At 33.3% G+C, this 12,995-nt stretch overlaps 1 protein-coding gene across 3 annotated transcripts in view; it reads right to left on the bottom strand.

Moving 5' to 3' along the window:
* Positions 1 to 12,995, bottom strand: part of LOC113402906 (protein phosphatase 1 regulatory subunit 16A) — a 36,120-nt gene that overhangs the window by 6,495 nt on the left and 16,630 nt on the right. For all 3 annotated transcript variants that reach the window (XM_026643262.2, XM_026643263.2, XM_026643261.2), the window contains exons 5-8: positions 11,405 to 11,530; positions 10,875 to 10,950; positions 10,517 to 10,658; positions 9,928 to 10,045 (exon numbers count right to left, since the gene is read on the bottom strand). In XM_026643262.2, coding sequence (XP_026499047.2) covers positions 9,928 to 10,045; positions 10,517 to 10,658; positions 10,875 to 10,950; positions 11,405 to 11,530 — 462 coding nt within the window. The remainder of the gene's footprint in view (positions 1 to 9,927; positions 10,046 to 10,516; positions 10,659 to 10,874; positions 10,951 to 11,404; positions 11,531 to 12,995) is intronic.

Here is a 12,995-nt window from a genome sequence, read left to right as displayed (position 1 = left end):
TTAATCAAGAATTGTTCACGAATAAATTTAGTTAATTCTTGCATGCATATGCAGCGGCAGGAAGACTTTTATTAAAATCTTAATCGAAGAAAATGGCATTGCTTACAACTACGTTACAACAACCACCTTATTGCCATGCAAGAAAATGCAAAGGCATATTTGTATTATTTTATCGGTTCCGTATCTTAATATAGTGATATGAGGGTTAATTATATAATAATCGCATTACTAATTTTTAGTTTTTAGTGACGTAATTACAAATCTGCGGCATGTTTTTAAATAATGTGTATAAGTTTGGGTGTGAAATGTACTTTTAAAAAAATGCTAAATTAGTGTAAATTTCCTTAGAATTTTAAAACATGTTTTAAAGCATGTTCTCTAATGACAGTAAGTAAGAATGTTATTTTAAAGAACCGAGATAGTCCTCTTGTTACAATACGTGAATCACCAGTGATTGCAGGTTCAAACGCAGGCATACGCACTGAATTTCATGTTAATGTTTGTTTATCATACAGATCATGCTCGGCAGTCGAATGAAAATTTGCCATACGTGCTCCATTCCATGATGCCATCCAGAGTCATTTAGAGGATTTACTTTTACTTTTTTAAATATTTAGATTTAATTATAATCATTTTCATTCATGATTTATATTTCAAAATTTAAGCATAACAGGATACTTTAGTGTCATGTTTATTTTTATTTTTCTAGTCACATTGATTGCGTGATTTAATAATTACTAGTTTACTAAACAGTTCTTAAGAGATAAAAATTATGTATCACGAATAGTCGTAGAAGGAACCAACTCTATAATCGAATCACGAATAAGTATTACAGACCGGGCGGCAGCTTTAAAAAATTTAAAGTAATTGCGTGTGGGATGGATTATTATTTCAAGTTGCAACAGGATGTGTGATGAAAGAAATTCAAAAAGTTAAATCATCTCGTCTAAAATGATATAGCGTAAATATAGACCCAACACAATAAAATAAAATTAAGGTGCATAAAATGATTACCGAAAATCATCTTTACCCCCCGGACTATAATCTCATTTATACATATAAATAATAAAAACAATAAAACTATTTAATTTTTTTCAAATATAGGTTTCAAAATATACGATTGAATTGTGAAAATGTGACCATTTAAACGTCTATCTAATTTTGGATAATTACGTACCCTGTATCGTAGACCTAGCACCTGCGGCTCCTTGCGCATACGGTGCAAATTATCGTTTGTCAAAAACATTATATCGAGCGACATTTTCGACAATCAAAGGCACATCCCTATAAACATCATCACTGAATCACGTAACACTTAATATCAATTTTTTTGATAAAATTGCATATGAACAAACTTTTGAACATCGTAATGCATTATCTGTAAAGATCGTTGCATACTGCGTGCGCGGGAGACCCGCACCGACTGCGCGTGCGTCCGCCGCGCGCCGTGCGTGAAGCGAACCGCCGAGGGAAATCGCACGAAAACTTAGGTGATGTGTCGTCAATCAATGTGTGCAACGGAACGGGCGTATCTCGTATTTATTTCAGCTGAACTGTTTAATGTGTCGTTATCAAATTTCATATAAATCCTCATACAGGGTTTTATTTTCCATTTAATTATAAAATAAGGTTGTTTTCATTGCCTTAAGTTTAAATTTTCCTTTCGTTTATGTAGTTCAAGCGTGCTTGACAACATTTAATAACTGGCTTCTCGTCAAGGTTTTAGATAGGTATTACTCACGACTAATACCTATGTGTACGTAATTTAGGTCATAAATGTCGACTGAGCGAAATACACATATTTGGTATAATTTACGCGCAAGGTAACAGTGTAATTAGTTAAGCGTTGAGCAATCTAAAATTAACTGATATATATATAACATATATTAACTGATCATTACAAGCCGTACTAATAAGATCATCTTGATGTATGAGATTGCCTCACTTAATATCCTTGTAAGCTCAAACAGCTCAAAGTTTTACGGCCCGCCCGACGACGTGAAATTCGCAGATTCAATACCGACATTTTTGGCTTTTGTCGACCCTACGGTCCTACGATATACACAATCTTTAATATTTATTTAGTATAAATTAAAATAATTGGCTGCGTCTCTTGAATATATTACCTCGGTAACTTTTGTGACGCTCTGAAATAAATATACGATGTTATACGACAATGATTTATGGTAAAATTGGTTACAAAGTTTCGACTAATCGAATACTATTCTATAAAATTATATAATATAATGTAGAAAGACCGTAAACTGCGTAAACAGGTAAATAAAAATATGTACCTGTACGAAAGTCATTTTAACAAATCTAGATTATCTGTTGAACTAAATCAAAATTATATAAAAGACAAAATGAAAAAAAAAACGCGTCTAACAGAGTGCGATCGGAAAACATAATGTTAAACTATAACACGACATCTTCCTTTTTATTTTAAGACGAAGGATACAATCATTGCCACCTAGTATTGAGTAATTTTAAACATATTTTTAATTTCTAGAAAACCATACATTAGTTTTACCGACTATTAACATGAATTAACTACAAACTGCAAAACATATCGAAGTATATCCAGCTCAAAATATATTTACGAGATCTTGGGCGCCTTACCTATTGGTCCAAAATTTGATCATAACCGGTGAGGTTCCTAAAAATCAGCATGGTTCGGATTTTAAGGCACACCCTGCACCTTGGATTAAGACGGGCCTGAATATATTCGTACATCGGGTTCATAATAATGGCTAAGAACACTTATTACTACAAAACGACATTATATTTACGATTTCAACATTTAGTAATTAAAATTTTGCAATAATAACTATTAAAATTCCTTAGCATATTTTGTTACGTGGCTTTAAAAAAAACAGTTTAAAAAGTTAATTGATGTTGATTTCGTTGTGTTACTGATATTGGTACAGTGCTTACATTTGGACCGTCATCCTATTATTTTAATATTATTTTATGATGACTACTTTGTACTAGTAAATAGGCGGAGTGAACAATTAATTATCTAAGTCCGGTTAATTAATATCGGCGTCGCGTCGAAAGTAGAGAAAGTACGGGAGCATAAAAACGACCCACTTTAATAAATCACATTAACAGAGCATTATGATTTTTTTTAACAGTTTCATTCATTAAATCGTAATTAATCGGAATGTTTTAGTTATTTACTTCACGCATTAGTGTCATGTTATATTAAATAAATAATTTAATACATAATATACAAGTACGTGTATGCTTTCATGAATCGTTGGGAATTCTTATTTGTTTAATTCACCTTTCGTTTGACTACTTGTTAAAATGATTCATTGTAATAATATTGATTTTCTTATTAAGGTCCATTCACCATATTAAGCATTCCTTTATATTAGTCTCATCAGTGAACTACATGATTGTTTACTGATGAGACTTAATTGATTAATGACATGACGACTTAATAGATAAAGCTGTAAATGTGTAGCGATATTGTGACAAAGAGTAACTGTTTTGTCGCTTCTCCTTGGTAAAGTCTACTACGCGAACTAGTATTTAAAATGAAGAATGACTGATGAAATCATTAGATATCATATGATCGCTGATCCCAAATAAATGAAATAAATTGTATGATTGAACTAACTTTCCAATTAAAAATTACAGTTAAATATGAAGCACTAATCTTAAATAGTATTAAAATTAATTTAACAACGTTATAGCCTTCAAGGATCTTAAAGCAATGCAGCAATCAGTGTAATCACAGATGCATAGAATCGTTAGTGTTAATAGAATCTTAACATTTTGTAATATACGCGTATTGTTTGTTGTTTACCATTTATTTAAAAAAAATAACACTATACACGTTCGATTTTTATTGGCCTTCTTTTAACCTGTCCACGCTTAATCGCTGAAACGATTTAGATCAAATGTGATATTGAGTTAGTTAAGAGTCCAGGGGAAGGCTAGAGGCTACATTTTTCAATTCACGCCTCGAGGGTTTCATGATTTGTGTGCTATAGGTAAAGTTTTATAAATTATTCCGCGAGTAAAGCCGCTGTAGCTAAACCTGCGGCTTCACTTTAAACAACTCTTATTTATATAATATAGTATAAGAGCTATATATTATATCTATAATATGTAATTCGTGTAACAATATATATGTATAATCGTATGATTATTAAAACATAAGTAGAACAAGCTGCAACGTTTAAATTGTAAAGATCAAGTTTATGATGTGTAGAAGCGAACTCATTTTAGCAACATATAGAATAGAACCGAATACAAAAACTACGTTATAAGTAAAGTTATAATTAAACACATACTTTCTGCCAATTAGTTCTATACGAGATCTCAATATTTCCTCGCGCACGTCCGCCAACTTTATTGATATTACCATCTAAACGGAAATATGTAAAAATAAGTCTTGTTTTATGGAGTGAATTAATAAATGGTCGTTTCGAAATATTACATTTTTTCATCTTCATCTTAACATTAAATGATTACAACTATCTTTTATATAATTTATTACATATGCCGTTTGTAGCATATGCATTATGCATTTTGTAGAGAACAGACCATATTCGAGTAATACCTATATATAAAAAAAATCGCAAATTTATATTTCTTGGAACGATCTCCAAAAATATTGGTTACAGAATTGGTAAGTGCATTTATAATTTAATATAAAAATAAGAGGCTTAGCTATAACAATCTTTTGATATTAAAGTGTAGAGTTTAACAACGGTTAGTTATTAAACTCTATCCATTGCTCATGTTTCAATTGTTTTTAAATTTTAATTGGTGTTCGGTGGCGAGGGAAATTATTGTAAGGAAATCTGCACTTGTGAGATGGAAATCAGCTATACGTATCATCCCGAGAGAATAGAGAGTTTAATTTTGCCTAGGAGACATAATATCGATAAGGTTGTTATTTAACTCTTTTTGGTATAAAAGTATTTAGTTTTATATTCATATTAAACTGAACTAATCGATATATCTATCTGTTACAATTATATTAAGTAATAGGATACTGATTTTTTTATTAAGGTGGATCCAGTCAACTTCACCTTCACCCCGAGAGAATAAATAGTTAGATTTTGCCTAGGAGACATAAGATTAATAAAGCTGTTATTTGGTATAAAAGTACTTATTCAATTAAACTTATGTACATAAAACATACAATGATGTATGAGATGAATGAATCATTTTGTTCCCTTCAGTTTTATCATTCGACTAAAAACTAAAGGGAACAAAAATAATTTGACTGTTTGTTTACGATTTTAACTGTGCCTTCCGTCTGGATGAATCGTCGATGCGGCGAACGAATATTTCAACAAAAAAATAATAACTACTAGAGATTATATATATATATATAGTGTTAGTATAATAATCTCAGTCGTTTGAACGATGATAACTTTAGTATACCGCTTTGAATGAAACCAAAAACGACTTTCCACTTGATTCCTCCCATCTATTCCCTTGATTCAAATAAGTGATTATTGTAAGTGAATATTTAGTAGTGAGTGTTAAATATTGTTTTGTTCTTTTTTTGTTGAAAATTGCTAGATAGACTGGCCATGGGTCACCTGATGGAGATATTAGAGATCCTTTACATCGCCAATGTGCTACCTATCCTGGGAACTGAGATGCCATGTCCTTTGTGTCTGTAGTTATACTGCCTTACTCACCTTTCAAAACGGAACACAAAAATATTAAGAATTACTGTTTTACCGTTGAATATGTGATGACTGCGGGGGGGTGTATCTACCTAGGCAGGCTTGCACAAAGCCCTTCCACGAAGTTAATGAGTTAATTCCATGAGTGTATTATCGGGGTTATTAATAAATAATCGCCTCATTTTATATTATATAAATATGAAAAAGACTTTGGTCAGTTATGATGTCTTACCATCAATAGTCCGTCTGCCTTCCAAATAAAAAACATGACAATCGAACATTCCGATCCGTTACATGATAGTGTATAAATATTAACCAAACAATAAAATTATTACGAATTTCACAAAACATCTAATGAGCAAAAAATATACCTTAACTGGTTACACAATCAAGTAATTTACAAGATGTTAGATGAACGCTAATTAGTTTTCCCTTTCACGGCATGCTACTTCTTTTTTAAATAATCTATTTACATGATAATGTGATGAGTTGAGACTCTTGCGCAATTATTTTTTATGTTAATTAAATATTTGGATACGATGCGTAAAAAACTTGGTGCAACATTTATATTTACAAATGGTTTTTATGTTTGTGACAATGTCTAAAGGCCGTTGCAACCATTTCTAAGGATTTAAAAAATATGCCTATTGTCTATTGTAATCGTAGAAAGAATTAAGACAAACAACCTCAGATTTACGAATTCCATGCGATTTGGTAAAAGCTTAGCTGTAATGTAGTTCTTGATTAATATGTTTTTATTTATAACAACACTATTTCACTTAACTACTTATATCGTTTTTTTTTTTTTTCGATAATTCATAATGAATATCATAGATCTCGACCAATGATATCCCGTGAATTCAATGTCAAATATTGTTTATTGGCTGTCCTCTTATGATTGGAATAAACTATAAATTTATTAAAACACGCAGTGTTAAAGTTAGTTAAGAGTTGTCTTAATAAATTTTATATTTTATCAAATTGAATTTATTGGACTGGTAATATTTATGTTTTAGAAACATATACTCATATACAGCTAGAGTAAAATCTGAGTCATGCTCGTGGGAATCAGGACGGAGCTAAGAGTAAATATGTAAACATACACAAGCATGCACAGGTTAAAGAGGAAATTAACTGAAAGTTTCAGAAGTATTTTTGTTGTTTTCTTATATCAGACTGCATTAATTTGATAAAAATCACGGTCACTTTTATCGAATATTGGAATCATGTTAAAAACTTCGTCTCTAGTCACTCTAAGGCATGCTATAATTGACCAGGTACTGGGTATATAAATTTGAATTTCACTCGTCATATGTACATTTTCACATGATATTTTAGTTCATCGCCAAACATGAGATATATTAAGACATATGCATATTATTTAAAAGAGTTTTCTTAACTCGCTCGCCGTTTTTCTATTTTATATCTTATTAAGTTTTATTAGTCTTGATGTGGGTTGTCATCTTATGTCATCTCTGCACAAGACGGTCTAATTATAAAGATAAAAAAGCCGAACCGAAGATTACCACTAAGCACAACCAGATTAATAAATTCTTTATATATCAAATATATTATATATTTTACTTTCAATTCTTAGATTAAACTCATTCCATTTTACGATTAATTAAATCATTCGATTGTGTATCTACTGTCAACTTTATGTTCTGTGAAAGTCCATTGTGGAATGATTAATTTGAGTTACAGTTATATATACGTGCAATAAAATATCATAAATTTTAATATTTGTAACGTATTTTAAATTACATACTAGGTGCCCTTCCCGATTTCTTACTGCAGAAATAAAAGCTTTTCTTTTTTAATTGCCATCCAGGGACCCAAGGCACACGAAATGGTCCAGGCATTTGTGAGAAGTTCAATGTCATACAGACGTACAACATAATTGAATATATAAAGATAAATAAAGGTCCGAAAAAATACTATTATTATTGAGACAAATTGATTAATTTTTTACGAATTATTTTCCATTACAAATCTCTTTGTATTGTCACTTTCTAACTGTGATATCCGACCGGAGAGAGATCACAGGACCTTAGACTTGATGTAGTAAGAGCGTAAGATTTCGTCTTTCTATTTCATACGAACTTTTGGAGACAACAAATCTCTGCGTCTTTATAGAATAGCCATATGATTCACGATCAAAAAGTCGTTTTTGTTTAAAACATATAGGCAGACCGGCTATTATGGGCTACCCTGTAAGAAATATCGACCATCCTTATTCGCCAATGCGTCACCATCCATGGGAACTGAGCTATTATGGACCTTCTAGTGCCTGTATTTATGGCTCACTTTCCTTTCAAATCGAAAAACAACAACACTAAGAATTACTGCTCGGTTGTACAGTATGTAAACTAAATTTAATATCAAGCTAGATTTCTAAAATCAAACCAAAGTAATTATTCTTCAACTTTCATTTATTAAATTGAAAACGTATAAACGATAAATTAATAGCTCGACCAATTATTTTGTTACGATATAATTATATCAATTACTGTCTCTAAAAAGAGAAGGCGACACCCAGTTGCAATATATCAGCGTTCTGGTGTCATTCAATACTGTATTATTATTTTAATTATGACAATCAAATCACTGACAGAAGGTATTTAACAGATAAAATAAACACACAGATAAAATACTAAATTTTCGTTTATCACGTATGTAGTGTAAATTTAGAGCGGGTGAAACTACTTGGGTGATAGTATATACTAAAATCTTCTCCGAAACGCACTGCATATTCTCGTATAAGTTTTATGAATATTGATTTTAGTAGTTTAATGATCAATTCACTATGTAATGATATGATACGCGAACGATGACTATGTAACTATATAGGATATATATATATATATATATATATATTTCACACGCTACTCCAAACTACCGCTTATAACAAAGGAGGTCTCGAACATTTTTTCTTAATTATTCAGATACCGAAACTTCTTTGATTAAAGGAATCATATATTTTCGCGGAATGAGTATTATTAGTTTACTATAAACTATATATAGGATATCAATCAAAAATCAAGTACGGATATTTAGAGTAACTTCTTACTGAAACTCTTGCGGGTTCTTAGAACCTTTATCGGAACTTTACGATACGATTTACGATTACTATCCGAAATTTTAAATGTGTTTTAATACATGACATCAATAATGTATATATTATGTTCAAAATATTATAAATTAATTATCTTTTATTCACATTGGAGATAAACTTACAATCACATTCGCCAGTAGTTAAAACCATTCGATAATTAAAAAAGCGAATTATATTATATTTTTAAAATTATGTTGTGGCAGGTAACGTAACAATTGCCAATAGTTTTAGAAATAATTAAGCTGTACGAGATTTTAAATTATTGCCCAATAGTATTCATTATGTTTTTATTAACAATGATTAAATATCAAAATTTGCTTATACAGTACAATTAAACGGCACTGACATCAAAGCCAGTAATGTATCCATTTGGAACGCGATGGCATAATATTAATAAGTGAGCCAAATGTGCAGCTCCTCTGGCAGACAGGTGCACGACAATATATCAAGGTCAGGACAGAATTTGCTACTTTCACATCGCTTTGCTATTCTGTAGCGATTCACACGACAATACTACGTACTATAAAATTAGTAAATATTTATAATTTTCTATACATATAATACAATTGGAGTGTCTGTTTGTAATATTAAAATAACCGCTTTTTACTGCAATGCATATGTATGTATACACGGTACATATAAGGAAATAACAATTTTTACAATTTTTGTCTGTCTGTCTGTCTGTCTGTCTGTCTGTCTGTTCCGGGTAATCTCTGGAACGGCTGGACCGATTTTGACGGGACTTCCACTGGCAGATAGCTGGTTTAATAAGGAGTTACTTAGACTTACTTTTATTTTACTGTCAAAGAAGATCGGGGAGAAGGCGTCGGCACTATGCGGACCTTCTCACGCCGTAAGCGTCACCAGGAGTAGGGGGCGGGGTGTCTTTGTACTGCGAGAACCTCTCTATCTTGGAGGTCCACATAAACAAACAAACAACCAACCCGGGCGTGGGCCAACCTTCAGGTCGTTACGGTAGCACGCGCAAGTGATCCCCGAAGAGGCAGAGTGGGTACTGCTGATTTTTTTACTCTGTATTCCCTCGGCGAGTCCCTCATACCAACCCACATCATATGAATTGCGGAAACGCTGTTTTCCAGCGACATAAAAAAGGGTCATAGGTGTTCGACGAGACAAAGTAAACGAATACGTCACCTGGTAGTCGTCGTCGCCGGCCGAGTCGAAGGTCTCGCGCAGGCGCGCCTCCCCGCGCGCGTCCGCCTTGGCCGCCAGCTGCTTCTCGCGCAGCGACGTGCGCCGCACCGAGCGCACTCTGCGGGCACACGGGCGCCTTATGTACCGCGCCGCTAGGCCGGCGGCGGGCAGGTATTAAGTGTCGGCCATTTTTTGGGTTGGCCTATATATTTCACGATGTTGCCCTTCACCGGGGAGCACGAGATCGTTCAATCCGCTTCAATTATAAAATGTATTTTTGATAGTATGCCGGGATTATTTCGCTCGCTATTTTACCGGTGGCATCAGCCGGCGCCTGTCCGGTCATAAAATTCAACTAAACCATTAGTATAATGGTTTAGTTGAATTTTATGCAAACACACTGCGCCAAATTACTCATTAACGAGCCGAAATTAGGAAAGGTCACTCTCCTCACCTCCGAATTTAGTTTACGTGCTGTAAAGGCCGACCTTTCATTTCGACCGGACTGGACTGCTTACCGTCGGATCATAATACCATAGAACGAGACCCGTACACTACAATACTGTCAGCATCGCAACGCGAGAGCTACCTGCTGGTGGAGGCGCTGGAGGAGGAGCGGCGGGCGGCGCGCAGACGCTCGCCCGCGACGCTGGCGGCGCGGCGCCGCACCTCCTCCTGCTCGGCCGCGAGGCGCAGGATGCGCGCGCGCATCTCGCCCTCCTCGCATATGTCTGAAACCAGCTGCGCGTTACTGCGACGCTCCGAGCGATTTGTTTTGGTGTATGAAATTATCACGGTTTATAATTCATTATTCATTTTTAAGCTAAAGGTAGGTGCGATTGTCCGAGGGCCCGCTTTAACGGATACTATGCGCCTATGAAAATAATTAATAATTTGTATTGTAGAATTTAATTCAATTTTAAATAAAACCGAAACATCGTACAGACCTGCTGGCGTTTCGTCATGCTTGTTTCTTACATTGAGATCAGCTCCGTAATGTACCAATACTTCTAATACTTCTAACTGTAACAACAATAACACTTTTAAATGAACAATTAAAAATACGCCATTTCGATTAACACTACCGCCATTCGTGTACATATAAAAATTTGATGATACCAAACCTTGTGTAAACATTTTTGTTTAATTTATTTCGTTCAGAAGGCACATGTGCCATTTTATTCTGATAGTAAACGGTCATCTTTATTCATCGATATTAGCGCTTAAGAAATATTTACAACTTCTGACGCCATCAATCGCGCCGCCGGCATCATCTTCTGTGATTTGTTGTATCTCGTGCAAATAATAACACAACACTGGATCACTTACCTTCCAAACCAGAATACAGAAAAATAAAGTATTACTTTTTGGTGATAAAATAACTGATGAGTAGGTAGTAATGACCCAAATAGGTCTGCACAACAGTTGTATTAATCTACAAAGCAATCTATCTCGAAGAGTAAAATAATCCGCTCACATGTCCCCAGCAGGCGGCGGCGTGCACGGGCTGCCACATGTCGTGGTCCACCACGTCGGAGGACGCGCGGTGCTCCAGCAGGAACTCCACCACCTTGATGTAGCCGTTCGCTGCCGCCACGTGGAGCTGAAGATAAAAACAAACAATTTAAACAAACTTGTTGCCTCAAGCTTAGGCGCCCTTACAATTTTAATCTTGTGTGGATAATTTTTAACTCATACGAGAATTAGTTATATTAAGAAATCAATTAAACATATATATGGTGGTTAGAACTATATTAGCACTTCTCAGATTTGAAGCGCAATTCTGATTATCTAGGCATTAAAAACAAAAATCTCGCGTTTATTGTTAGAAAAACGAAAAACTAAAAATAGATCGTTGAAAAGGAAAAAGATATCTCGTGGAACATCCGGTTGGAACGAAGTTACTTTTTCTATATTATATTATGTATTCAATAACAGACACAATGAAATAAATAAACAGCTTTTGAGAATAATCAAATGATAAGATATAAAACAATAAGAAAAAAATTATTTGAATAAAACCGTATATAATAGAAAAGGACCAAGAGAAAGACCATCTCTTTAGGTCCATCTTAAAGGTCTCGTGAAGAGGGCGTAACGCCTTTATCTTACGTGACGATTTATGCCAGTTCGCTCTACTGTACTGCGGAAAACAACTTAGTTCCAAGCTTGTCATTGGATACTTATTGTCGTGCCTTTATTTGAATCTTAAAATTTGTTACACATCTTTATAAAATTTATTGCAATATCATTCTTATTTTCTTGTTTTTCTAATTTTTATTTGTTACGTCATAAAAATCATCTTAATTTCTTAAATATAAATCACGGAATCTACTAGAGTTAGAACGATATCATAAACAATTTCATTGTGGTCAATTTAAACACTTGATAAAATAGTTCATTATTAAAAGCAACTTGATATGAACATCGTGTTAAATTTCAAGACCAATTGATTTATATTTGCGTGTAGTAATGAAAACGAGTCCAGTGACGTCAATCAGAGTAATTCCTTAGAAGGAAAATGTACTGAACTGTTGCTTATTTTTGTACATCAAAACAAGGCTTATTTTTATACATTCCTTTGAAAGAAAAGTAATTTACTTAAAAACATTAACTTTTATGCTAAAGCGTAAAAATAAAATAAAAAGTAGACTCTTATAAGCACTTTTGATTCGACATTTTACAATCACCCAAATAGTAATCTTGTAAAATTAAGAAGCTATCGCTGATTCGGAATGTAGATTCAAACTATTGCCAAATATTTTTGCCAAATGATTTTTATCTAGAAGTTTGCTTAGTAAACATACTTTGGATAACTCGTTATAATAATGAGTAATAAGATAAAATACTAGTATGGTCGCTGCACTTTCGTATGAAATATAAGAAAACCCCGAAATGCTAGTCTAAGCTAATCACTTTTTTTGGTTTAACTTTGACAGATGTCATTATGACTAATATCATATTATTTGACGCTATTTTTATTTTATGTCTGTGGACACTAAGTTGTTTTAATACACTTGTCTCCTTTTAGTATCAAATAATTTTTCATTACTTAAAAATAATTAATA

The sequence above is a fragment of the Vanessa tameamea genome, chromosome 16 (assembly GCF_037043105.1).
Source record: "Vanessa tameamea isolate UH-Manoa-2023 chromosome 16, ilVanTame1 primary haplotype, whole genome shotgun sequence".
Lineage (NCBI taxonomy): Eukaryota > Metazoa > Arthropoda > Insecta > Lepidoptera > Nymphalidae > Vanessa > Vanessa tameamea.
This window is presented reverse-complemented; position numbering and strand designations above follow the sequence as displayed.